This window comes from Penicillium canescens (assembly GCF_028828765.1).
Source record: "Penicillium canescens strain IBT 15451 chromosome Unknown utg000010l_segment0_segment0, whole genome shotgun sequence".
NCBI lineage: Eukaryota > Fungi > Ascomycota > Eurotiomycetes > Eurotiales > Aspergillaceae > Penicillium > Penicillium canescens.
The window spans coordinates 747,573-771,917 of NW_026703972.1; the positions used below are offsets into that span (position 1 = coordinate 747,573).

Below are 24,345 nucleotides of genomic sequence, written 5' to 3' on the forward strand. Positions count from 1 at the left end.
TTGATGCCGGCGCAAGAACATGCATAGGCAAGAATATTTCTCAATTCCAAATGACAAAGCTTTTACCGCAGCTGGTGCGAAGACTTGATTTTGTCCACTCAGGCGATAGTCAGTGGATCACCAGTAGTGGGTGGCCTGTGAAGCAAAAGCTCCAAGTTACAGTCATTGACAGAAAACCTGAGACTAGCGAAATTGTCTCGTAGGTTTGAGATTGGCCGGGTCATGTTAGAGTGGAGAACTACTAAGAACGAGGTTTTTCCATCTGTACAACTTGTGCTCGGGTGTCTTGAAATGAATATCCGTTAGCAGTCATAAACGTTATCCAAGCGGATGGGTGGTCCAATTCGTACTGCTCTGATTCTGGATTGGGTCAAGCATGAGAACCGTCGTATTGGAAACAACAAAAAAGGCTCTGCCTCAATTCCAGTTCCGCGGAGATCTGGAAATTTCCGATCTTCGTCACATTATAATGACGTTTCCCTGCGTTGATTTGGCCTGGTATTGTTGCGTCAATATACCCATACGACGTAGTAAGACGAGCCATTTGCTGTTCCTAATAAACTACGGAATCTCTATCTTAAAGTACTAAAGGATAGCAGGTTTCGACAACTGAATCTAGCTCTAGCATATACAAATTTTGGCCTGTGAGAGTAATTGAGAAAAGGCTTGATGGATGCACCATTGAAAAGACGTAATGTTCAAAAGGGTTTACATGTAACGTGATTCACGGTCTCCCGGGCGACACTGCCGGTCGGGCGACCCCATAAAAAATCCCCCTCAATAATAAAACATGTTTTTTAACCACAACAAAAATGCCCCCCCAACGCTCTGATCGAAAAAAAAGTTGATAGAGCAGGAGGGCCGTCTTTTATTAGCTATAAAGGCTATAAAAGATGGTAAATATCCCTCTGCTGCAGCTGCTGCACGATCATTTGATTTACCTGTCTCAACTTTGAAGTATCGGATCAATGGGCGCGAATCTTTGGCTGAGAAGAGACCAACTGGCCATATTTTCACTGAAATTGAAGAGCAATCAATGGAAAATTGGTTACTTGATATGGATACCAGAGGTGCTGCTCTCACGATGCCTATGTTGCGCGATATGGCCAATCTCCTACGAAGTGCCCAGAAAAATACCCCCTCCACTATCGGTGTCAATTGGCCTACTCAATTTATCAAACGACGCCCGAATTTATCCAGTCGACTCTCTCGAAAATACGACTATCAGAGAGCACTTTCAGAGGACCCTCGAATTATTAAACCATGGTTTGATTTGGTCCAAAATACTATTGAAAAGTGGGGTATCACTTCAGATGATAGGTTCTATTCGGGACTGTTGCGTGAGAGCCCCTTGCGTCGGGCCCACGATATCCCGTGCTGGACATCGCACACAAATATCGCCTGGCCTTCCCCTCCCTCGAAAAGAACATCGCCGTTTCGAGGGAGAGCCGGGCTCTCTCCGCGACGGTTTCTTCAATAGTTCCTTTTACAAGGACAACTCTTTCTTGGCAAAAACGTTTTCTTGAAATATCTAGCCAATCAGAGGTCTCACAGCCTCGTGAATTAGTTCATCGTAATCGTAACCTCAAGCGCTACGACCTGATACCCTTTTAATAGGGGAGATGGCAGCGATGGTTGGGACGGGTGCGAACGCACAGATTTTGCCCCCTGACAGGAGAGGAACACCAAAAACCACGGCCCTCGCGGATCCGCCCCGATCCATGGACGACATCGCGGAAGGGGCCCGCAGGGTGCTCAACCACATCGAAAACAATGGCACGGAGGACCGATATGTCACTGGGTATATTCGCGCCGTCCGCCAGTACGCACTCAACGCCCAACGGGGAGACGGCCAGGGGATGGCCAAGGTGCTTGAGGCGCTGACCAAGATCAACGCCGACACCGAACGTCTGAACCAGCGAATGGATACCATTGAAAAGACAACGAGCACATTATCGACGGCACTATCTACCCCCGCGGCGAACTCTGCGGCAGCGTGGCGCAACTTCCGGGCCAAAGAATGGCAGCGCGACTTGGCTACGGCTGCGGCTCCTATCACCCGGAGCGGCGGCACATCGTCACCAGGAGTACCGGAAATGGAACTTCGCGAGGACCGAGAGGTCATCGTCAAGGTCGGAATGAACCGCGAGCAAATCCGTGGATTGACACCAAAAGATTTGGTCGAGAGGGCTGAACGACAGAGGGTATCAAATGCCCGTCAGAAGAATTCAGGGGTACTGGCCGGACAGGCTTTCTTTGTCGCTGCTCGAAAATTGCCGTCGGGGGATGTGGCAATGATCGCCAACAGTGCGGCAGGGGCAGAGGTCCTCCGCAAACATGCTGCGTGGCTGAGAGCCTTTGGACCAGGCTCGGTGGTCCAAGAACCGTCATGGGGAGTGGTGGCGTACCATATTCCCGTGAGGTCCATGAAGGTTACTCCGGAGACGATGGCTGACGTTGCGGCTGAGCTGCTCAGGCAGAACAACTGGGGCGAAGGCGCTAAGATTCAGTATCTAGGATGGATGACCCGTCCGGGTGAGAGGGCGGAGGGCTCCATCCTGATCGAGTTCACCAGCCCAGTCGTGGCTAATCGCGCGATCATCTCGGGAGTCGTGTGGGGGAAGCAAATTCACAATGCATCACGATTCTGTCGTGAGGGGCGGATAAAGCTATGCAGAAAATGCCAAAAGCCGGGGCATATCCAGTCACACTGTTCCAACTTATTCAAATGCGGTCACTGCGCCAACGGACACCCGACCTGGGAGTGTCCGTCGACGAAGGGGCAAGCGATACCAGTCAAGTGCGCCAACTGTGGTGAAGGGCATCGCCCTACAAGTCGGGAATGTCCGGTGAAGGTTGCAGCGATGAACGAAGCCAAGCAAGCGCTGGCCAACTGCCCTGCATATCACCGCGTTCCTCTGCACCTCCGAGTGACGGCAAGCACTGGCAAAGAAGCAACTTCGACCAGGGCAGACCCCATGGCCACGAATGGACTCGAAGCGTCGATACACGCTCCAGAGGAGCAACGGGGGAAGAGCCCCGGCGGAACCCCCAGGATGCTGTAATCGACGTGGAGGCTGCAGCAATAGAAGTAGAAACATCACCAGAGGAAAACACTGAGCCTATTCAGCCTACTCAGCTCAAAAGAGGTCCTGGTCGCCCAAAAGGCTCAAGAACGAGGCCAAAGAATCCGAAACCAGCAATGATACCACTAGCATGCCAAGGGTCAACAAGGCTCCAAGCGGCCTCGAAAAGGCGCCGCACAGGCGAGCCGGACGACACCATGGACGAGCAACCAGACGACAATGAATGGCTCAGCATTCAACCCACTCCGGCCGATCTCCCTCAACCTGACACTCCGCAGGATAGCCGGGAACACCGACTTACCCAATTCATTAACGAGTTCACCTCTGTCAACATGGCCGGTAACACGTCCGAGCCTGATGACGAGGACGAACTGGACCCGGAGAGCCCCGAATACCGCAAATTGGTGGTTCTGAAATACAAGCAGCGACAAGCGATACCAATCGGATCTTCTCCGCCGATTTTTACGACGGATGCACCAACAATCGAAGACCCAAATGATGAAGTATGGCACGAGGCCAGCGAACGAAGCGATGACGAACAAACTCATCAATGAAATCGTTTGAGATTCTTCAATACAACGTACACAAATCGTGGCCAGTGATGGCAACGTTCCTCAGAGACAGAAATGTCCTCGCGGCGGACGTCGTCGCGGTGCAGGAGCCATGGAAGAACAAAATGCAACACACAACACACCAACCAGCGACGGCAACATTCCAGCTAATTTACCCACCAAAAGCAGCTGCCGACGGAACAACCCAAGGCCAGGACAATCAAGTCCAAGCCTCGGATCTCTCCCAACCGGGCGTATGCCTGTTTGTGTCTAAAAGGCTTGACCCGAGCACTTGGTCGTGTCAACTCGTCTCACAGGACTACCAGTTACTGAAACTTAGAAAGGCTCATCAGGGCAGAGACTGGACAGATCTCTTCATACACAACATATACAATAGGCCGGGCAGCAATACTCTTAGACATCTGAGAAATGAGCTGTCAAAACGACCTCATGGAGAACACATCATCCTTGGAGATATGAACGCGCATCACCCGAGATGGGGAGGAACAGGGACCAGGCTCGATCAGGAGGCCGAGCAACTCCTAGAAATCGCCAACGAATGGGGACTCGAGTTGACGACCCAACAAGGCAGACCTACCTGGTCTCGAAACGATCAGTCGTCGGTGATTGACCTCACCTTCATCACATCCAACCTTGTCAACAGGCTTATCAATTGCGAGAGGGCGGATGACATCGAACACGCATCCGACCATTTCCCGATCAGGACTGTGCTTGATATTATTACACCCATTGCAGTACAACAGAAGAGAAGAAACTGGAACGCAACCGATGATCAGAAACTCATCCAGAAGATCGAAGGAGGTCTACGGACAGGAGGCCTATACCGGGCAAATCCGCAAAGGATAGAAGCCAAATGCCAGGAGCTGATGGGAGCGATCCAAACAGCAATCGAGGAATCAACCCCATGGGCAAAACCATCCGCGTGGTCGAACCCCGACTTTGACGACGAGTGTAAAGTTGCGGTCAAAGAGGTTCGTCGCCTCCGTCGCAAACATACGAGAACTCAAGACCCCTACGACTGGATGTGCTACTCTGAAGCACGCAACAGAAAAACACGACTCGTCAAGAGAACCTTGTCAAGGGCGCACCGGCGCCGAGTCCAGCAGGTCATTGAAGATGGCCCACAGGGTATGTGGCGATTGGCTAAATGGGCAAGAAACCGAGATGGGGCCTACGAGAAGGGTATCACCCCTTCGCTGAAAATACAGGATCCCCAAATGCCTGGAACTCTCGCAGAAACAGTTGATCAAAAGGCAGAGGCATTCCGGATTGCCTTCTTCCCCAAACCGCCGCCAGCCGATCTATCCGACACGGACTCATTCCAGTACCCACAGCAAATCGAGTTTCCAGCAGTCACCGCTCAAGAGATACAGGAGGCGGTGCGAGGAGCGAAAGCAGGGAAAGCACCCGGAGAAGACGGTATACCAAACTCTCTCTGGCACAAGCTTATCGAGATACCGGTGGTTCTAGCAACAATGGTCCAGTTATTCAACGCATGCATAAACACGGGATACAACCCGTCACATTTCCAGCGCTCAATCACGGTGGTGCTCCGGAAGCAAGGCAAAAGTGACTACCAGCTCGCAAAATCCTACAGACCCGTCGCGTTGCTGAACACGCTCGGAAAGTTTCTGGAGGCAGTTGTCGCGCGACGGATCAGCTACGCAGCAGAAACCAACGGTTTACTCCCACGAAACCATCTAGGCGGGCGAAAGGGCATATCCACCGATCATGCTATCCACACTATCATCGACCGAATCAAGACTGCATGGGGAAAGGGCAAGCCAGTGGTATCTCTGCTAATGCTGGACGTGTCCGGAGCGTACGACAATGTCTCCCATGAACGTCTACTACACAACCTCAAGAAACGTCGCTTGGGACATTTCGTTCCCTGGGTGAGGGCCTTCTTGACCAATCGAAGCACAAGGATCCGCATGCCCGAGGGCACATCCGATCGAATCCTGACACCTACAGGCATCCCTCAAGGATCACCGATCTCACCCATTCTATATCTCATCTACAACGCAGACCTCGTTGAGAACTGCAGCAACGGTGTGACAAGCAACGGGTGGGTCGACGATGTTTGCTTCATGACAAAGGGAGACAGCGAACGCGAAACCATCAAGAAACTCAGAGCGGCATGCCGCAAAGCCGACCAATGGGCCGAGAAACATGCATCAGTTTTTGACCCGAAGAAGTATGCACTCGTGCATTTTGTAAACACCAGGGAAGTCGACCCACAACACACATCGCTTTCTCTACGAGGACACACGGTGACAGCGACGAGGACGGCTGAGCGGTACCTAGGCTATTGGCTGGATCCGGGTCTGGAATTCCACCATCACCGCGAGAAAGCGGTGGCCAAGGCCGGTGTCTCTCTCCACGCACTACGAAGCCTGGCAGGATCAACGTGGGGAGCCTCACTCTATGCAATGCGAAAGATCTACCAAGCGGTGATAATCCCGCAGATGCTCTTTGGGGTTTCCGCGTGGTATCAACCTATGCTCATCAGTCACTCCAAGGCACGCATAATCAGTCGGCCTTTCGTGGCAATCCAGAAGCAGGCAGCATGTCTCATCAGTGGAGCTTTCAGAACTACGGCAGCAGAGGCACTGAATGCAGAGCTTCACCTACCGCCTATTTCTGTTCACATGAATCGACTGGTGAAAGAAACGGCCCTTCGACTACGGACAGGACCAAAGTTCGCTGTCCCGCCAACGATGTTACGTCGACGACCGGCAGATGAGAGAGACTGGGCTGGATGGTCACCGATGGAGGCGCAAGCTTGGAAGGCGGGCGGATGTCTTATGGCTCCCCCGGATACTTTGACGAGGAAATGGGAGAGTCGAAAGGCATTCGTCCTGGCACCATGGCAAGCGCCACCAGAGGTAATCATCGAGGAAAGAGAAGCTGCGGTGAACAATCACAACCAGATCCTGATGAAAGACCCAAGAGAAAGACCCTTGATTCTGTACACCGACGGGAGCGGAATTGATGGAAGGATAGGAGCGGCAGCGGTCGTGGACCTTGAGGATCAACATGCTCATAGCCAGATGGGAGATGATAATACGTCCACCGTATATGCGGCAGAGCTTCGAGCCATTGAGATGGCACTTGAAATGGTTCTGGAAAGCACAGAGCCATGGGCTAAGCAGGCGAAAAACGGGGTAGTCATCTTTGTAGACAGCCAAGCAGCGCTGAAGGCGCTGAGACGACCGCGGATGCCGTCAGGACAGGTCTATCTAGCAGGATGCCTCAACCTGATCCGACAACTTGCGGGCAGAAGCATTCGGACAGAACTCAGATGGATTCCTGCGCACCAAGGAGTCATTGGCAACGAGATCGTGGACCAACACGCAAAAGAAGCGGCGCAGGAACAGGACGGGCTGCATAACCCCCTCAACCGAGACATATGTCTCGCAGCCGCAGCGAGACGACGAATTCGCAGAGAAGCGAAGCTGGAGTGGGACAGAACGTGGGCCAAGGAAGCGACCAGTCGTCCGACGAAACGCTTGATTGAAGCACCAACAAAGAAGACGCTGGAATACTGGACGGGCTTGCGCAAAGCGACGACATCGATTCTGATGCAGCTTAGAACTGGGCGAATTGGCCTAGGGGCTTACCTGAATCGTATCAACCGACGCGAAACAGCGCGGTGTGATTGCGATCTTGGCAGCCAAACAGTAACACACGTCCTACTGGAATGCCCCTTGCACCAGGACGAGCGAGACTGGATGAGAAGCGCTCTCTCATACCAGGGAGTCGCTCTCCACCGGGACGAACTCCTCACACGACCGGAGGCCCGCACAGTTGTGGCCGAATTCATGGTCAAGACCGGCCTCCTAGGCCAATTTCAGACAGTCGACCCTACGGCTCTGGGCGAGGAAGGGGACGACAAAGGAGCGGAGACAATGATCCCTTAGACAGTGTGACGGAAGAAGAAGGATGGCGCCCATTAGGAGTGCAGTGCCAGGTCCACTGTACTCCCTTGATCCAAGCGAGCGCGCAAGCGGCAGCCGACAAGACTGGACAGTTGGAGAGAAGAGGGCGTGGGAATGGTGTGTTGAAGCGGGACCCTGGTCCTACCCGCGACCAGGGGTAAATGACGTTCATTTTGGCTTTGTGTTTATCATGTTTGCATCCGTGCATTTCTTTTGTTTAGTTTACGTCTTTCGATTCGAGGGCGATTGATCAGAAATTCGCAAGGCGAGTTCCCTGACGGTCGCCCAGTGGGCTGGCGACCACCTTCCAGCTGTCGGCAGGCCTGACAGCACTCCCGCATAGCAGCATATATATAGAGCGAGCTACATCGGGCAAATGAATACATCATCATCATGGGGAGAGCGGATATTTTGCATACACGGTGTGTGCGGCAATTTGGCATTATCCGCCGTGGACGACATTGGGGGAAGCTCTCGACCGAAAACTAGAGAGCTCAAGAAGTGTCCAAAGGTTTATTTTTTTTCCAATTAGCAGAATCCATTTTTTGGGTTTTCTCCTCTAACCCCAACGGGGTTCACTTGAAGAACGGATATTGTGAATTAACCACGGCTGGTCGTTTTGCCCCTTGGTTTATTCGGTCCGAGTCTCGGTTTTGGTGTGGGATTAGTCTGTTTGATATTATTAGGACACAACTGCTGGCAGCCCCTTCTACGTTTGAATCGGAAGTTGCGAAAATAACGACGATCTATTTGCTAGGAAACTTAAAAAAATTCTCAGGCTCGTCATTTTGGGCACGGACCTCCGACATATTACGCCGAGCGATCAAGCTACTTCTAAAAGAGCAATTCCCCATGTGAACCAATGATCAAAGGCTATAGACAGGCATGGACTCTCTCGTTCATACACAGTCCCCAAGCCCGAACCACATTGGCTTTCTATTGCAATATTGTGGAGTAAAGCTCAATATGCTCCCACATTCTGTCTGCCAATGCCTGTTGGAAAGATGGATTGATCTGATTGCCCCACTAGAAAGTTTGAGTGGTGAATTGCCGTACTGGTGGCCGCCAGAAATCCAATATAGAAGACCCTTCAATCTACCTAAATCTGGTATGTATCTGCAATCGAGTGAGATGGTTTTAAGTTAATGAAGAGAAGCTCTTGTGAAGCTTTTGCAGCATCTGTTATGTGGGATTGATTACGACAGGGTTTCCATCAAGAGACTTGATATGGAGACACGAGATATGCCAGCCATCAGGGAGTCAGAATTATATCGGAATATTTTGATGGATATTTTCGTTGCTATAACCAGCAGTATCTCCTCGGTCTTGCGTTTCAGACAGCAATACCGAACACATGTACAGGTGAGCCTCTTGAATATCCACTGCTGAAGTATCGAACTGCTGGATGACAAGATGATGACAGCCTAGGTCTTAGACGACATCAGAACGGAACCATGTGACGCAAGCCGGATGGCGATTGGGAACTATCTTCCATTCATGCGTAAAAAGAACAAAGTAAATTGGCATGAGTCAATACATTGCTTTTGTACGTACTGTATCGTGCGACGGGTTCCCAGGATCGTGGCACGAGTTCCTATCGACCTGTAGTTGACCTCTAGGAGCTTACGTCGGACTCTCGGGACCTTCAATTTCCCTTCGGACAGGGATTTTATCCGGAGCAGCAGCTTACATATAATACCTATGGAGCAAATGGTAAACTTATTGGACTATTTGAACTATATTTTGAAGGGGATGGAAGCTATTCCAATGTTGACGGGACGAATTCAACTTATATTACACAAAGATAGCCAAGTGGACATCACGCACAAAATTTGGATTCATAAAGTCAGTTTAATATCCAGTTCAGCTGGCCGGCAGAATCTTGGCCGGAGCCTTGAGTTTGAAGGTTGCGCTTATCGTTGGACATGGGTATATCTTGCGGTGAGTAAGGTGAATTCGGCGTGGAGTATTTGGGCTCAGTGTTATGCCCATGCGTTTTGGAGGCTTCTAGTCTGTCGCCCACCCCATGGTGTCCATCTTGCGTAACTCCGATGGAATTTGGTTGTTGATCATTCTTGGCCGACTTCCCTGAGTGCGGAGGGAAGTTGACCTTCAGCACCAAGGGGCTCGATCGGCTCGACCGGCTCGATTTCGAAGGTCTTTCCGGCTTTCCACACTCTACTTGGATCCCCATTCGCTTAGCCTGCTGCCTTAGAGAATTGACACTAACCCGATTCCCCGTGGTCTTCCAGTAATCGTCTGCTATCCTTGGCCAGGACATATGACATCGGCCACGCATAAAGTCCGCATATGCTGTTTTTTCTGCCCTGGTCCAGCGGTGGCGAGGCTGTGAATGAAGCACGCCTTCCCCCTCAGTCTTTGTGCAAATGGTTACTCTTTCAGATGCAGCAGGGGCCCGGTGCGGCGTGATTTGCTGAGTTTGCACTAGTCGGGTATCAGGTGGGGGAGTTTGTGGTCCATCAATTGGCAAGGTGCAATTCTCTTCACCCCCCGAATTCCCAACTGAAGATCCGAGAGATGAAAGCCGTGAAGACATGATCGGCCCCTGGCTAACAGGCTCAGGGGAGGACGGTGCGATTCCGGTCGAAGCCGAGAGATTGCTGCTATAATCTTTGAGTTGTTTCACGACGTGTTGGATCTTCGCAAATGCTAATGGGATTTAGCCGCTTGGTACATAATTTTTCACGATAGCTGTGGCATCTCACCTTGTATCATATCTTTACCCAGCTCAGACATGTCGCCTAGCAGGGCAGTAATAGTCTCCTGCTCTGCTTTCAGATCCTCAGGGAGGAGCCCCGAGCAGAATATCTTCCGAAAAACAGGAGAGCAAACTGCTTCCCGGTCATGTTTGTTCATTTCTATTGTCAGGCCTTGCGTACGGTAATGAAACATCTCATTGCCATGGGGTTCGAACTGGCCAGGTCTTGCGTCCCGAATGAGATCTACCCAGCCCGGAGTAACTCCATAGTCATTCATCGGACCATTTGTCTCAACGATACGCGGGCAAGGGCTGCTGAAGGAGCCGCCAATGATGTCTTCCAATCTGCTGCCGAGTAGGGGTACGTTCAGGTGCCTCGCGATACCCTTTCCTTCATCGATAGCGGTTGAGTATGAGTCCAAGGACGCAAGAATTGACTCGATTTTGGCGCGTAAATCAGGAATTTTTTGCAATTGACCGGGCTTATGACGGACAAACAAGTCCAATTCGGAACCACGCTGGTCTTGAACCGATCGAGGAGGTTCCGGGGCGTCGGGGCTTTCTTCCATGTTTCGACGGTCAGAATCCTACGTTTGGCATCAAAAGGTTCAAGACGCCCGATAAATATTGTTGAACAGATGTCCAGATTGACCTCGTGGAGACGAGGGCAAATCTTCATTGTCATCTTAATTTGTCCTAGACTGGGTTGGAACGACCGTTCGCTTGCGGGTTGCGAGGGAGCAAAGCCAATGATATGTGGTATTGGTTGGTTGTAGGGAGCGCCGTTGGTGATGGATTTGATTAGCGCGCAAGAGGCTTGGTTAGCTCTTCCACTAATGCAAGCACATTGAAGCTAGTTTGATGCGAGACTTCCGGCTCGGGAAATGTGACGCGGCTATCCGCATCGGAAGTATCGGCAATCTTCTTTGCCTCAGAGACCCGAAGGAGTCAAGACTAACAAAAGTGCGAATGACGATAGGGCATGGGTATTGACGTTGATCCAGATTGGCCAGGCCTTGGTCCGTGTACGGTGGAACCCCCTTGATGTTTACCCCTGAGATTCAGTGGCTCTGTTTTCGACCCCATTTGCCTTCATTGAGCTGGGGACGTTAAAGGCAACACCGCGCAGATGGAAGCATGCCAGGGGTATGGCCGAGTAGCTTGACTACTCAAAAGTATCTAGGTGGGAAACCAAGAATGTGAGCCATTTTGGAAATACTTTCTACGAGCATAGGGAGCTGCTCAAGGCAAGGGGCAGGGAGCTCTTTACTTTCAAATTTCCGTAGTATGATCGACGATCCATGGTTCCAACGTGGAGGCCAAAGCTAGAGAGGCTTGGCCAATCTTAGGCGCTGACGGTGATCGACACGGTCGGGATCTGCCGCAGCACGGCCATATTCGTACAACAATTTCAGAATTTGTGGAAACTAGCCAAAGGCATTGAGAAGCTCCTACTATCCGCGCTACCCGATACGCTGTACCGGCATGAAGTAAAAGCGAATTTTTGAGGTTTTCATTGGTTGGTTGTACCATGAGAAAGATAACTGGTCGTTAGTGCGTAGCCGGGACAAATTCTGATATCCCCGATACGCTAAACCGTCAACGGCCCGCGTGCCCAGAGACTGACTGGAATTATCTTGGCACCCTAGAGATGTATATGATTCTTCGAGACCTACATCACTTGCTGCAATGTTAAATAGGTTCTAGTGATTGTCTAAGGATGTGATCTTGCGCATTTGTGTACTGCATAGGGGCAGGTTAAATGGATTGAGCAGAGAAGGGATTCCTGGTCAAAACAAAATTGATTGCTGGCGTCTCCTTTTGGACCATCAGCATTCCTATAATTGACTTGCGTTGTTATGAGCGATATAAAATTGGAAACCCAGGTAGTCTATCCCACTCCAAGGACATTCCCCTTCCGATTCAATCCTACTTCATGAAGTGCGTTAGCTGAGAATTGATCAGATAAAACAATTTGCATACCCATTTCTGAGATTGGAGAAGATCTTTCCGAACATCGAAGAGCAAGTGCCTTTTGACCGGACCTTACGACCGAAGAGGCCCTAGCAAATCTGTTAGACATGTGTTTCTACAATCAGAAACGATACTCATGCGGAGACTGGAGCTGGACTAGCTTTGCTCACCAGTGCACCTATGAGTATCGTACCGGTGAGACATGCGGCATTAAACTAGTCAACAAGTCTGAAACAAAGAGTACAAAGTGCGGATTTTGCGACAGGATTGAGACCAAATATCGACGGCGAGAGGCCGAGGAAGCTCGCTTGGCGCGGTGGATGCGCGAAGGAGCCATTTTGGTCGCTTCGATGGACCGATCTCGCAGAATCATTAAGGATATAGACAGAGAAATATTCAGTTTGCGACGGGAACGCGAGCACCGGAGAAATTCCCTTTTTGGAATCGGAAAACCCCATTCAAACCGCCGCACAGCCAGAATATTACCCTCAAAGCCCACATACTACAAGCCTTCGGGACAATCATTTGAAACCCTGGCGTGAAATGGCACGATTGTTGGTTCTTGTTTTCGTCTCCGCAATATCCGTAGCCGCAGTACGTGCTTCCTATATTGAGGGATAGAAAAAGCTCATGCCGAACAGATTAATACATTGGGCTGGCATTGGCCTGTGGAACCAGGGGTACGTTGGGATGGATATGGACTCACATCGAAATAATAGCAGACAATTTCGACATAATATCTCATCCTATGTTGATAACACTACCTTATATGCACACGGTGATATACAGCCACGGTAGCGTTCATACCTCTCCAATGATTGGGTATAGGGGAGGATAATCCCAACCAACAAATCAACCAATTGTTAGTGAACTCGCATATGTAGAATATGAAACGTGTTTTCTCGACTCTATTATATTATGTAGGGCTTAGCTGGAACAGCAGTTCAGCGCAACCAGTCAACTAACGCATTGGATCTGGAAAGTGAGGGCCGTCATGTGTAGACAGCGGTCGAACTGGATAGAAGCCTTTGCCTGTTATTCCCGACCTCGACGTGTCCCGCCGTTGCGTCTTATGTGCGAGCTCTTGGACCTCATACTTTGGCCCCAAGCTCAATGAAGCATCTGCTGGTATCCCAGAGTTGTGTTCCAATTAATTTCGAGTACGGATTCATTCATCCCTTTGAAACTTCGAGACTCTTTGCCGTTTGCTTGTTCCCTGATATGGAGCTGGATCAACTCGAAGTGGGACTAGGTTGGGCTGCAACTCCAAATTCCTGTCTTCGTGTTGGCGACCAACGAAAGGAGATCGATCCAGATTGCACGCTATGTGGTCTGGCCCACCCATGCTTGTGCCACGAGGTGACACCAGCTCAGATGGAAGGCCATAGATCGCCAGCCGTTCATTGAGAGAGATCATCGCATAATACCTTGTGGAATGATCCAAAGCGGCAAAGACACACCATCGGCGCGCCTGGACAACAAATTGCTGACGACACCCACATGCCGCGGATTTCATCCCACTCGGTACTGTCTGGCACTTCAGCTTTCGATTTCCTTCACGCGCAGGGGTGGTAAACTGGGGAACTTACCTGCGTCCGAGTGGAGAAGCTCCGATCTGGCGACGAAACACTCTTCTGCATGGAGGACGACTCGGTACTCTGGCCCACCTCCACCAAGTTTTCGAAACGACTCTGCCTCATTGTCTTCCCAGGTGACCAGAAGGCCTCCGGATTGGGGTCTGAGTTTGATGCTATGCGGCAGAACTCGAAGCAGGCGTCTGATCTGACGCATGTATTTCATCTCAGTCATACGCAGCGTCGAGGATGCTTTGAAGATCGAAGAAATGGACAGGTACAAGAGCTCCTCTACGACGTGACTGCAGAAAAACGGCGCATTCTTTTCGGTTATGGCAGCAGGAAACCATTTCCGACACGATGCTTCCTGGTGCGTCGCATCAAAGTCCAACCATCGATGATGAATTTTCAGCGTACCGTGTCCGGCGTCGTATAACACATCAAGCTTCCCTGTCAGTCCTTTGACATAGACTACTTTGATATGTTTGGTCGTCTTCAAAAGTGCCAGGCAAACCTTCAAAGCCCAGTCTGTTGTTTTTGCAAAGGCAGATTCGGGCGAAGCACAAATCTCAGCATCCTTGAAAAGCTCTATCTGCTCCTCCTTGACGGTCCGGATCGGTGAACCTGAGCGCAGCAGGTTCCAGAGGGCCTCTGGAACTCTTGTTGGCCTCTTCCCGGAGGTTTCTCGTATCATGCCCACACTCTGTTCGAGGTTAGTATATTGCATATCCAGCTTGACCATTTCACCGTGAACTGACTTGGATGCTTGATGTCTCGCTATAAAAGAATCGCTTTCTTCTCGTCACATGAAGCAAGTATTTCCAGATACGGGCCGTGGTAGACGGTTCCAGAAGTTTATCGGCTTGTTCAATATCGCCCACCTGGGGAAAGTTCTGAAGGAGATTGACATAAATTGGAAGTAAAGTATGCTCGTGCATGTGCAGGGCACACTGCCATATTTGCCGCACCTGATCTGCCACCTCACACTTGGCGACCATTCCTTGTCGATCACGGCTGAACTTACTCAGAGCAAAGTTGTAACCAAACTTGTAGTGCTTGACCCCTGAAGTAGTCATTGGTAGCAGGATCCCATGAAGGAAAAGCTTTCCGTGGAACTGCGAATCAAGAAGCAAGTCTCCTCGGGGCGTTTCTACAATCGAGGGGGGATAGGAGAGCCCGCGAATATCGAGAGTGACTCGCAGCCACCCGAAGAATGTTTCAGACGATACCGGTCGATTTTGATTGGCACGTCCAGCCCCAATCATTACCGTGATGTCTCTTTCATCCTGGAACCGCAACTTTGCCATATCATCAGCTGGGTCTCGTTGAATGGCTGGACTCATCTTTCGGGAAGGAGTGATGACACAACGGAGAGACTGGGACGTCCCATGCAGACCAAAACTCCACCTACAGTGGCTTGCAGCCACGCTCATTTTATATCCGTCTCGACTCATTATTAACGCAGCCAGCTTGAGCCCGTCACCGTGGGAGCCTGCCAGCTGGTCTTGCTCGTCCTTGGATGTGAACCCCATCACGAGAGACTCCACGGGAAGTTACATGCAGGAATTGGTCAAGGTGACTCGACCGGTCTTTTTCTCATATTTTATGTACCCCAGAGCTCGCCGATTGCCGTTGTCATTCGAGGTAGTCGGGACTGTGATGGAGAAATAGTCTTTCTTGTCTTCATAGAATGGCTTGAAATCCAATCGGTTTAGCTGAAATCTTCCTAGAATAGCATCTTTCCTATTCTGTCTCAGTGTTTATCCAATAGAAGAGAATGTCACATACCAATTTTGGTACAGCTCGCGAAATGCATCTGCAGAGTCCCAGCCTTTCACATAGGCAGGTGAAATCCCAACTGGGATAGTTTGCCGTGACGGCTCAGTCGCTGTGTGAGTGGCTCCTTCGCTTTGTTGTAATTCACGATCCAGCTGCAGATTCGCTTCGTCGCTCGTGCTTGTACAACTATCTTGATCCATGGGATCCTCATCGGTGTGATTACTCATCGTTAGGTACGCATTTGGAGCACTGCAGCAGAATGAATTATTGGCTTTTTGTGTCTCTGGGTCGTACGCCTGTTATTTATACGGCGCCCGAGCTTTCCTCTAAGACATCCTCCCTGAAATCATTGATTGCGGTGAGCAAAGACAGTGACATCCTCATTAATAATTTCATGAGGGAAAGTTTAAACTTGATATATCAAAAATGTGACAGTAAACTGGTTTGCATCCATGACTTACCAGACCTTTACGAATGACCAAACGGTGATGTTGAAGATCTTTACGGTTGACTAGTTAGGTCATATCCGGCAAACTCGACATTCAACGTTGAATACCCGGCATGTGAACCATGAAGGGCCACCGTGGCTCCGCATTTATATTAGCGTGCCAACTGTTGAGTTGAGTTCAGACACAATGCCGAAGTCAGCATGTCCAAAGATGAGGTATGCAACCCGTTGGACCTTAGAAACCTGCCTGTGGTTTCAATCAAGCATGCGTGAACGGTAGTCAACGGTGAAATGAGGTCATCAATGAACCGGGAAAACGTTGAAACATGCTCGATTATCTTTGAGGTTGACAGATCGTGAGAAAGCTGAAGATGGGCTTGCCTTCCAGATAAGACAAATCTCTGTTCAAAATACGCTTTAGACCGCGCGTGGTTGGCGTTGTGGAAATACCAGGACTTATACCCCGTGAATAAGGATAAGGTATGCGGGTATATTTCAGCTGGTGTTCCACTGATGAGGCCAGTCTAGGTAGCCCGAAACGACTTTGTCAACGTATACCGAGCATTTTGGAATCAGTGACTGAAAACCAGCACAAACCGCAAAGGGTGTTTATGCCTGAGGCACCAGATAAGTAAGCCAGTAAACATCCCCGTGACGGTTCGTTCTCCCAAGGCAGACAATAGCGCCCTGCTGTATTGACTGCGATCTACTCCGAAGCATTCGTCGACCGAAGGCAGCGGCAGTGATGAAGAATCGCATTCGCCATCCATCGCAGCAGCGGCTCGCAGCAGGTCGAGCCGCGGCCGAGGCAACAACCGCCAGTCGACTAAGGAAAGCGAAAGCACACGAGCCGATCGGGACAACAAACAGACCTCTCGAATAGACGGGCAATCTACACGACCCTACTGCACAATTGCCTGCATCCGCGGCATGGTCAGCCGAGACCCTCTGGATAAAGAATGCCCCCAACTGGAAACTCCACGGTAGCCAGAGACACACCATGGGACCACAGGAGTTCACACGCCGGCTTCACCGTCAACTTGCCCGAAACCGAAACCATGGGTTTGAACAACTTCACGTCTGTGGTCGGACCGGTTACCTCATCAAAGCCACTCTTCTATTACACGGATACACTGTGATAATCAAGGCTACCACGGCGGACAAGCAGCATCTCATTCAAGCAGAGGCAGACAATTACGGTTATCTCAGGAGCCTGCAGGGAAAGCACATCCCCGTCTGTCTTGGGACATTTACGCCACGAGTCTCATATTGGTACCACGGCGAACCAATGGAGCAGATGATGATCCTAAGCTGGTCAGGAAGCAGGCTTCAGCACGTCATCAACGATGACAACTCGAGTTTCTTCCACAAGGAGTGCGAGAAGGCCCTGGCTGTGCTCCGCTCACACGGGGTGGTCCATGGCGACAGTGAGTGGCGTAATATGTTGTGGGATGACATGGGCGGTCGTTTGATTGTCATTGACTTGGAGGACATGAAATGGTTGAAGCGCCCTCGGGCACTTGAACCAACCTCTGGCAACACGCGGCATGGTCATCGCGTCGGAGAAGAGAAAAGCAGACAAAGGCTCCTATCCAGCTCAACTGCTGTATGCACATGACGGCCCCTAGGCTCATGGTCATTTACATCTGCACCTTCAGATTACATCATTTGTTCGTGATGTCCATAGGGAAGAAAGTACAGTGTCGATGGAGCTGGCGCCTTGGTTTCGCTTGGAAATTCACAGATCGAATCAGGAAATCAAGGGGCCTTGGGAATCATTTACAAAGTCTTTCGAGATATGAAGGTCCTTTGGAATGAAAAGCTCGAACGGGCAACAATCAACGACTTTTACCCCTCTAGAAAATCGAATTTTGACCAGCTCCAAAGACCACGAGCAAAGAGACAACTGCTGCAAACGGAAAACCCAAGGGTCTCCTGTGCCTGTTTTCCTGGGCACGATCGACTTGGCCGAAATATATTTTCTTTATGGAGCTGGAGAGATTCGTCATATGCTCATGATGGGCTGGCCGGGTGGGAGGGTGGGGGAAGTACAGCATTGATGGACTTGACGCCTTGGCTCCACCAGGAGATTCGCAAATCAACAAAGGAATCACTCACGAAGATTTTCGGCGTGACAATTTTCTTTGTAATAAAGAACTTGGCCGGGCATTGATCATCGACTTTCACTGGTATATATTGAAATGTCGACCGACTTTGCAGCGATCACGAGCGGTACAACGACAACTATGTCAACCAGAGATGGGTGATCCAAAACGTCTTTGTGTAACGCGAAGCAATGTGCTTAGTTTTTTTGATTAGCAATTCAAGTATGCATGATAATGAAGCATGAAGCACTTCTAGTCCGCATCCTCGTGAATAAACCAGAACTTCGACCTATTATCGATCCTTGATGCCCGCTTTTTCACTTCACCTACATTGCCTCAAGAGTAACCCCGCTTCTATATGCGTTGACAATGACAAACTGATCGTCCAATTCTGGCTCTCGTACTTGACTTTTGTGTGAGGTGATGAATCATATTAAAACGTTGATTCCACTATGAAGCTTCAGTAACGATATATTGGACTGTCGTGTACAGTACTAATCGAACATATTGCAATGAGAGACCGACTGCTCGACAACCTTGAGGAACGAGATAATCCACGGGTCTTTTCCAGGTAGGTACTAGATATACATTCCATCAACAGGTCTCTTTTTGCCAAACTCCCTTGAAAACTTCTTATTAGAATCGGCTGCTAACTCCAAGTATTTGTAGGTCACCTGATTGACGTCAGCCTCAGCGAGAGCATGTGCGATTGCTGCGATGTTCTTGATCTAGATCATGTTAGTCAACAAGTGAGAAGTGCACAGCAGCTCTCTGGAACCCCACCTCTCGTCCATTTAGAGTTAAAGTCTCCAATCGTCGGAGCTCGTACTCCTCAACGAGTGCAGGTCCTTGCGTCGTACATGCCTTGGACAAAAAGATTGTCCAAAGATCTCTGCGAAACTCTCTCGTCAAATTTTCATACTCGATGGTCAAATGGATCCGGCTTAGAATTGCGTCATCAAACTGGATACCCCGATTTGACGTCAAGAAAAGAATTCCTTGATAATATTCCAGCTTTCGGAGGAAAATGGTCACAAGGCGATTGTGGGTATCGTGGTATGAGGTACGCTGCTCCATGAAAGCGTCTGCCTCATCCAAGAGAAGGACGGCATCAAAATGTTTCGCGATCTTAAATACTGTTTCAAGTTGCTGCTCGAGCGCGTTGGAATCTCCGTGGTCTACAACAAGTTCGCCTGCGGATATCTGAAAAAATCAGTGACGCCAAAATCAGCCGAGCTGGATAGTTCATACGGAATAGAGGGGGAGCTTGAAATACTCCGAGGTTGCCTCAACCGTGAAAGTCTTTCCGACTCCCGGTGGGCCACTAGCACGAGTTAGTTGGCAGTCTTGATAGTATAGGCGCTTCGCCGACATACTTCAGAAGAATGTTGAATCCTTGGCCCTTTCCGTCAACTACGTCGTCGAACGGTACCATCGGTATCATCCCTAGGCGGGTTTTTGCCAATGACAAGAGGATGGTCTTGGTCTCTAAAGGGATCTTCAAGCAGTCGAACGACTCAGGTGACCAATCCACGTCTTCAAGAGCACTGACTGCGCACTCCACTGAAATCACATTAGTCGGACGCCAAACATTGTCAGTAGACTTACATACAGAAAATCTTCCCCTTGAAGCTGAAACAGCATACTGTTGGGCAGGCGACCAAGAAATCGGTCTCGCTCAGTTTTTGTGCATCCACTCCGTCTCCTTGCATTCTCTCCTTCTCCCGCTCGCGATCCTCCTTGAGCATCGCACCTATGTTAATAACTGCAATTCCATCCTTTTCCTTAACCCCTAGGTCGCGGAGTGAAGGTCGGGAGTAGTTTGGCTGCATTTCATGAAAAAATGCGGCGTCCACTCCCACTCGACTGTTGACGTTGACTTTGATAGCCTTCCCCTTGTTCATAAAGAACGCGCTGCCTCTACAGTGCCGAATGTGTGAGCCGGCCAAATCGCGAAACTTTTCGCCTCTTTCGACCAAGTCTTTCCGGACTTGCCCGTGCCTTGGATGGTAGCGGAGAGGGAAGGCCTCAAGACTCTCGATCGGCTTTGACCCCCGGAACTTTGCCAGACGCAGAAACATTCCGGCCTCGCCGAACTTGACTCCGTCATAATCAAAGAATCGGCATTCGAGATTCCACCACGTCTCGTCATTTTGTGTCATCTCTTCCCCCGCGTCGAATCTGACACATCGCGGCTCCTTTGTGCCAATGCATGTGGTATAAACATGGCAACCAGGCTTGAAAAGCGCCCAAAGAAGGTCATATGTAATATGACCGTACTGCAGCATTGATTCGAGACGCTGCGAGATGGCTGAATATGCTTGCTTGAGGTGGTCGATGAGCAAGCGGAGGTGCTGACGTGGGGATTCACCCTCTGAGTTGTTCATATTTTCGGCATATTTCTCGAGCTCTAGGAGAAAATGAAAAAGAATATTTTGCTCGATCTAACCAATGTCAGCGATCTTCGTGGAGATAATACTCTGTCTCAATTACCGATGGCTTGTCTTCCATCAGGCTAATGGCCTTGACATCATGCAGCACCTCACGCAGGATGTCGCGCAGGCCTTCCGATTTGATGTCAATGTACGGCGTCACCTCCTCAGAATTTCGTTCTAATAATACCATTAGTCTGGTCTCGGTTTCCAGGCAAGACGTTACGTACCAACACGTTCACGGACAACGAATGCATATTCAGCATCGTCGTCCAGACCACCGCTGGTCTCAATCGGTTCGGCGATCTTGTATTTACATGCTTCTTTGTCCCAGCTAGATCCGTGTAAGCCATTTTATAAAGAAAAGAGAAAAGGGGGTTGGCTTGTGTCTCATACGTTTCAACGACCGTCTTGAATTGGGGTGTCAAGGCCCATTTTTCGAACGATTTGAAATCATCCGGTGTTGTACAGATGGGATGTTTGAGACCAAATCCATCTGGCCCAGGAACGCTCCCCTGTTCATTGCTTACAGAAGAAGACTGAGCAGGCTTATTTGCCATGGAAAGTTCAGCTGAAGCACATTCCAGCACCTGCCGAACCGCGTCGGTGCCTGGTGGGGACTGGTCCTGAGTGACAGGAGTGTTTGGAGGTTCTTGGTTGGTAAGATCGAGCACATTTTCAAGAAACACTCCAAAGAGATGCTTCAGATCCTTCACGGTAGCTTGAGCTGAAGCCGACCCCTTCGTTGGGCTATCGGGCGGCGTCAGGCCTTGGTGGTGGGTGGAGGTCTCTTTCAATGCAATGTTGTGCTCTGGGAAAGGCAGATTTGGGCTACTCTGAATAGATGCCATGTTGTTTGATCCAGCCGATGGAATTTGTTGGTAAGATGGAGAAGAAAGGATAAATCAACAGGGTCAAACACTGATGTCAACACAATCAAAGAATTCCAAGAACGAGAGAGGTTGCACCCATTTATAACTTCGTCGCCAGCCCCTGCAACTTTTAAATCATTATCGCCCTACTTCAGCCATCGATCTCTCGTTCTTAGAACAAAGGTACGAAAGCCGAAGTGCATGCTCTGGGTGATATTTGCGCTCGAATGAAAAGATCCGTCCGATTAGCTCTAACAGTTTGCATCCACAGGCCTAGACCTACTAATATGCATGGGAGGGAAAATCCTCACCTATTTTGGAGCAGATTTTCTTTCGTATTCTGCTTGGGTAAGGTACAGAGGCTATAGCGCTTGCAAGTTGAATACCACGAAATATGGGTATGTATGCAATCTGGGCACAAGTTATGGATGTCGATAAGCCAATCACATCACGCCATGGAGTCGACTACTCTCCCCGGCAGGGATCAAATCAAGCATGCAGCACAACATAGCGTAAGGATAAACACAGATTCGTGGTCCATACCCAACTCAGTTACGGTTCAGATCTGTGCTTTGGCTTGATAAGGAAAGTCAACTAATTCGTGCTTGCTCCAAATGAGGAATAGTGTTAAAAGCGTTCGAATGGAGGTCATTTGACTGGACTCCAGTACCGTAACATGCTTTTCGGAACGGAAGTTATATTTCCCGGCCCCCACACCTCCTGACACTCAACCCCTCTCGCGATAGAACCTATCAGTCAAACACAGGTTTTCGCATTTCATGTCGATGGCTGCAATCGGTTCGACGTCGAATTTAACTTTCAAGGGTGAATTCGTCAAAGATGGATACGTATTCGAGAAAGATGCGGAGACAGGACAACAAATCGAAGAGATGGAAACAAACTGCACACCTTTCGCATCAGAGGCAGGGTTGCAGTTCTATAAAACCAATGTCCTTGACGACCCGGTATTTCTCATACAACCGATTCTCCTTTATAAAAAGGCTGATTTTTGGAAAGCGCAAGCGACAGGTCCTTGATCATTGCTTCCAGTGGTTTGGACTGGGGCTTTATCGAAGTTTCGGTGCCATGCCCGGCGATTATGCCTTTCGACAGAGCGATCTATCCTCAAAGACCGAGTCTCTCCTGATACAATTTTGGAAGAAGGGTTCGAAGGTTACATTTTGGAAAGGTTCACACATTCAGCAGGTCACTACCATGAAGGGTGACAATAATTTGTGGAGAGCTCCTCGTGTGGCACTCACAAGGCTCGGCCTTGAGCCTGTTCACGTTATATTTGAGGATGGGGGGTTGTAAGTGGAGTTTTGAGTTATCTCAGTGTCATATATCTGATCTTCCTAAATAGTTCTATCCGTGATACCCGCCTTTTTGTCGAAGTATTGGAAGGAAGTGCTATTACATTTGGAGTCGCCTCAGAAGATGTGTTGAAAAAATGGTGGGCTCCGATGAAGCTTCCCAAGTCCCTCCAAACAGTAGTCAGCAACATGGAAGGACCCAATTTTGGCATGAACGTGACCTACTTCGATGGCAAACATGATTCTGTTACGATTGGCGTCAGCACGCCTCCTGATTAACTCATTCTTGCCTCAGAAGTTGGCAAAGCGCTCTGATCATGATGGGAGTCTGTTAGAAAAGTCGCATTCTGCAGCGTTGATGAAAATGCATATGACTCTTGTACCAAATCATAGCATGGTGTGATGGTGATATCATCAAATATTGGCGCGTACGGCTGGGGTACGAGGGTGTCGTAGGATCGTTGCATATGCTCAACAGAGGGGTTTTTGGACGGGAAGTCCTCGTTGGATAGGTTTGATGGATACGTGAGCGGATGCAGGTTACGTGGCGCGATGAACGGTACTTGCAGAGCCTCTCCTGCATTGAAACGTCCTACTGACGGTGTTAATATTTATTCGATGGAAAACAGAGGGTAGATACCATCAAACCCTTCACTGTCCACGATGTTCTCTCTCAAAAGCGTTGCATTTCCCTTCCGCAGTTTACGAGGGCTGGTTGTTTGTTCATCACAGCATTCAGTGCCTCGTTTATTGGGCCGTCTACTTCGGTGCTTTGCACTTGCAAGCATCAAGTTTAGTTTATCGATAGATATCCTCTTTAGTTGAGCACACCGCTCTTTTCTGTAGAACTCTCTCGCTTCGTCGTCGGCCTTTTGCCTCGTGCGGCATGTGTGTCGTATGTATTGTCGTCTTTGTTGAAGTAACTGACGACAGTAGATGCATATTTCGTGGCAATGAACATCTGGAATGTACCATTAGCATCAAAATATGGTAGATCCGTCAAAGTCGCGTACGTGACTCGAAATGGCGCTCAAGGCCCGCTCGGTTCAGGAAGCGCCCTTTGTGACGGCATCTTGAGTGAGGGCATTTTGTTGAGGTGAGATCGTCATCTTGATCGCTCAAATTGCCATCATCACTGTCATCGTTGTCGTATCCATCGTTTGCGAGGTTACTGCTGTCGTCATTTTCCTGCTCGGTGTCCCAGTCACTGGCAATCGAATCCGCTATGTTATTATCCATCTGTAGACCGTCGATTCCGGGATTTTGGTGTTTGTGAGGCAAGTGTGCTTGGACTTCAAGTAGCCGTGCGGTCAAGAGCTGGAATTCCAACTAAACTGGCGAGTCAGCGGATAAATTGGAGAGTCACGACTTTACTGGCCTGATAGTCTGCGATATGGTCGCGGAGTTCTTGTTGTGTTCCGAATGAATTGAAACAAGTCTGGCATTGCGGTGTTTTCACCCTTTGCTTCTTTCTCTGGCTTGGATAGACTGCAACAAAACGAGGATTCGGCATCGCGTTGGGTATGTGGA

General features: G+C 49.7%; 7 protein-coding genes across 7 annotated transcripts; 2 read left to right on the plus strand and 5 right to left on the minus strand.

Annotated features, from left to right (window-relative positions):
* Window positions 1-9,445: 9,445 nt before the first annotated feature.
* N7446_012217 (uncharacterized protein) lies at window positions 9,446-10,887 on the minus strand (the record flags this gene model as incomplete). The annotated part of the gene is made up of 2 exons (XM_058520959.1): window positions 9,446-10,269; window positions 10,326-10,887. 2 exons carry the CDS (start codon window positions 10,885-10,887, stop codon window positions 9,446-9,448), a joined length of 1,386 nt encoding a protein of 461 aa, XP_058366325.1.
* A 2,961-nt stretch (window positions 10,888-13,848) lies between these two features.
* On the minus strand, window positions 13,849-15,398 carry N7446_012218 (uncharacterized protein; the record flags this gene model as incomplete). The annotated part of the gene is given in 3 exon segments (XM_058520960.1): window positions 13,849-13,868; window positions 13,882-14,569; window positions 14,625-15,398. The coding sequence occupies 3 exon segments, from the start codon at window positions 15,396-15,398 to the stop codon at window positions 13,849-13,851; spliced, it is 1,482 nt and encodes a 493-aa protein (XP_058366326.1).
* Window positions 15,399-15,419: 21 nt separating this feature from the next.
* N7446_012219 (uncharacterized protein) lies at window positions 15,420-15,933 on the minus strand (the record flags this gene model as incomplete). Its single annotated transcript, XM_058520961.1, has 2 exons — window positions 15,655-15,933; window positions 15,420-15,609 (listed from the first exon to the last, which is right to left on the minus strand). Exons 1-2 carry the CDS (start codon window positions 15,870-15,872, stop codon window positions 15,420-15,422), a joined length of 408 nt encoding a protein of 135 aa, XP_058366327.1. The 5' UTR covers window positions 15,873-15,933.
* A 1,160-nt stretch (window positions 15,934-17,093) lies between these two features.
* N7446_012220 (uncharacterized protein) lies at window positions 17,094-17,711 on the plus strand (the record flags this gene model as incomplete). The annotated part of the gene is made up of 1 exon (XM_058520962.1): window positions 17,094-17,711. One exon carries the CDS (start codon window positions 17,094-17,096, stop codon window positions 17,709-17,711), a length of 618 nt encoding a protein of 205 aa, XP_058366328.1.
* A 1,065-nt stretch (window positions 17,712-18,776) lies between these two features.
* On the minus strand, window positions 18,777-21,481 carry N7446_012221 (ATP-binding protein; the record flags this gene model as incomplete). Its single annotated transcript, XM_058520963.1, has 8 exons — window positions 18,777-18,926; window positions 18,982-19,401; window positions 19,450-19,522; window positions 19,575-19,761; window positions 19,811-20,642; window positions 20,692-20,810; window positions 20,861-20,964; window positions 21,027-21,481. The coding sequence occupies 8 exons, from the start codon at window positions 21,479-21,481 to the stop codon at window positions 18,777-18,779; spliced, it is 2,340 nt and encodes a 779-aa protein (XP_058366329.1).
* Window positions 21,482-22,287: 806 nt separating this feature from the next.
* Window positions 22,288-23,094, plus strand: N7446_012222 (uncharacterized protein; the record flags this gene model as incomplete). The annotated part of the gene is made up of 3 exons (XM_058520964.1): window positions 22,288-22,467; window positions 22,520-22,812; window positions 22,866-23,094. The coding sequence occupies 3 exons, from the start codon at window positions 22,288-22,290 to the stop codon at window positions 23,092-23,094; spliced, it is 702 nt and encodes a 233-aa protein (XP_058366330.1).
* A 1-nt stretch (window position 23,095) lies between these two features.
* On the minus strand, window positions 23,096-24,054 carry N7446_012223 (uncharacterized protein; the record flags this gene model as incomplete). The annotated part of the gene is made up of 5 exons (XM_058520965.1): window positions 23,096-23,143; window positions 23,199-23,407; window positions 23,456-23,592; window positions 23,647-23,776; window positions 23,829-24,054. 5 exons carry the CDS (start codon window positions 24,052-24,054, stop codon window positions 23,096-23,098), a joined length of 750 nt encoding a protein of 249 aa, XP_058366331.1.
* Window positions 24,055-24,345: the final 291 nt, after the last annotated feature.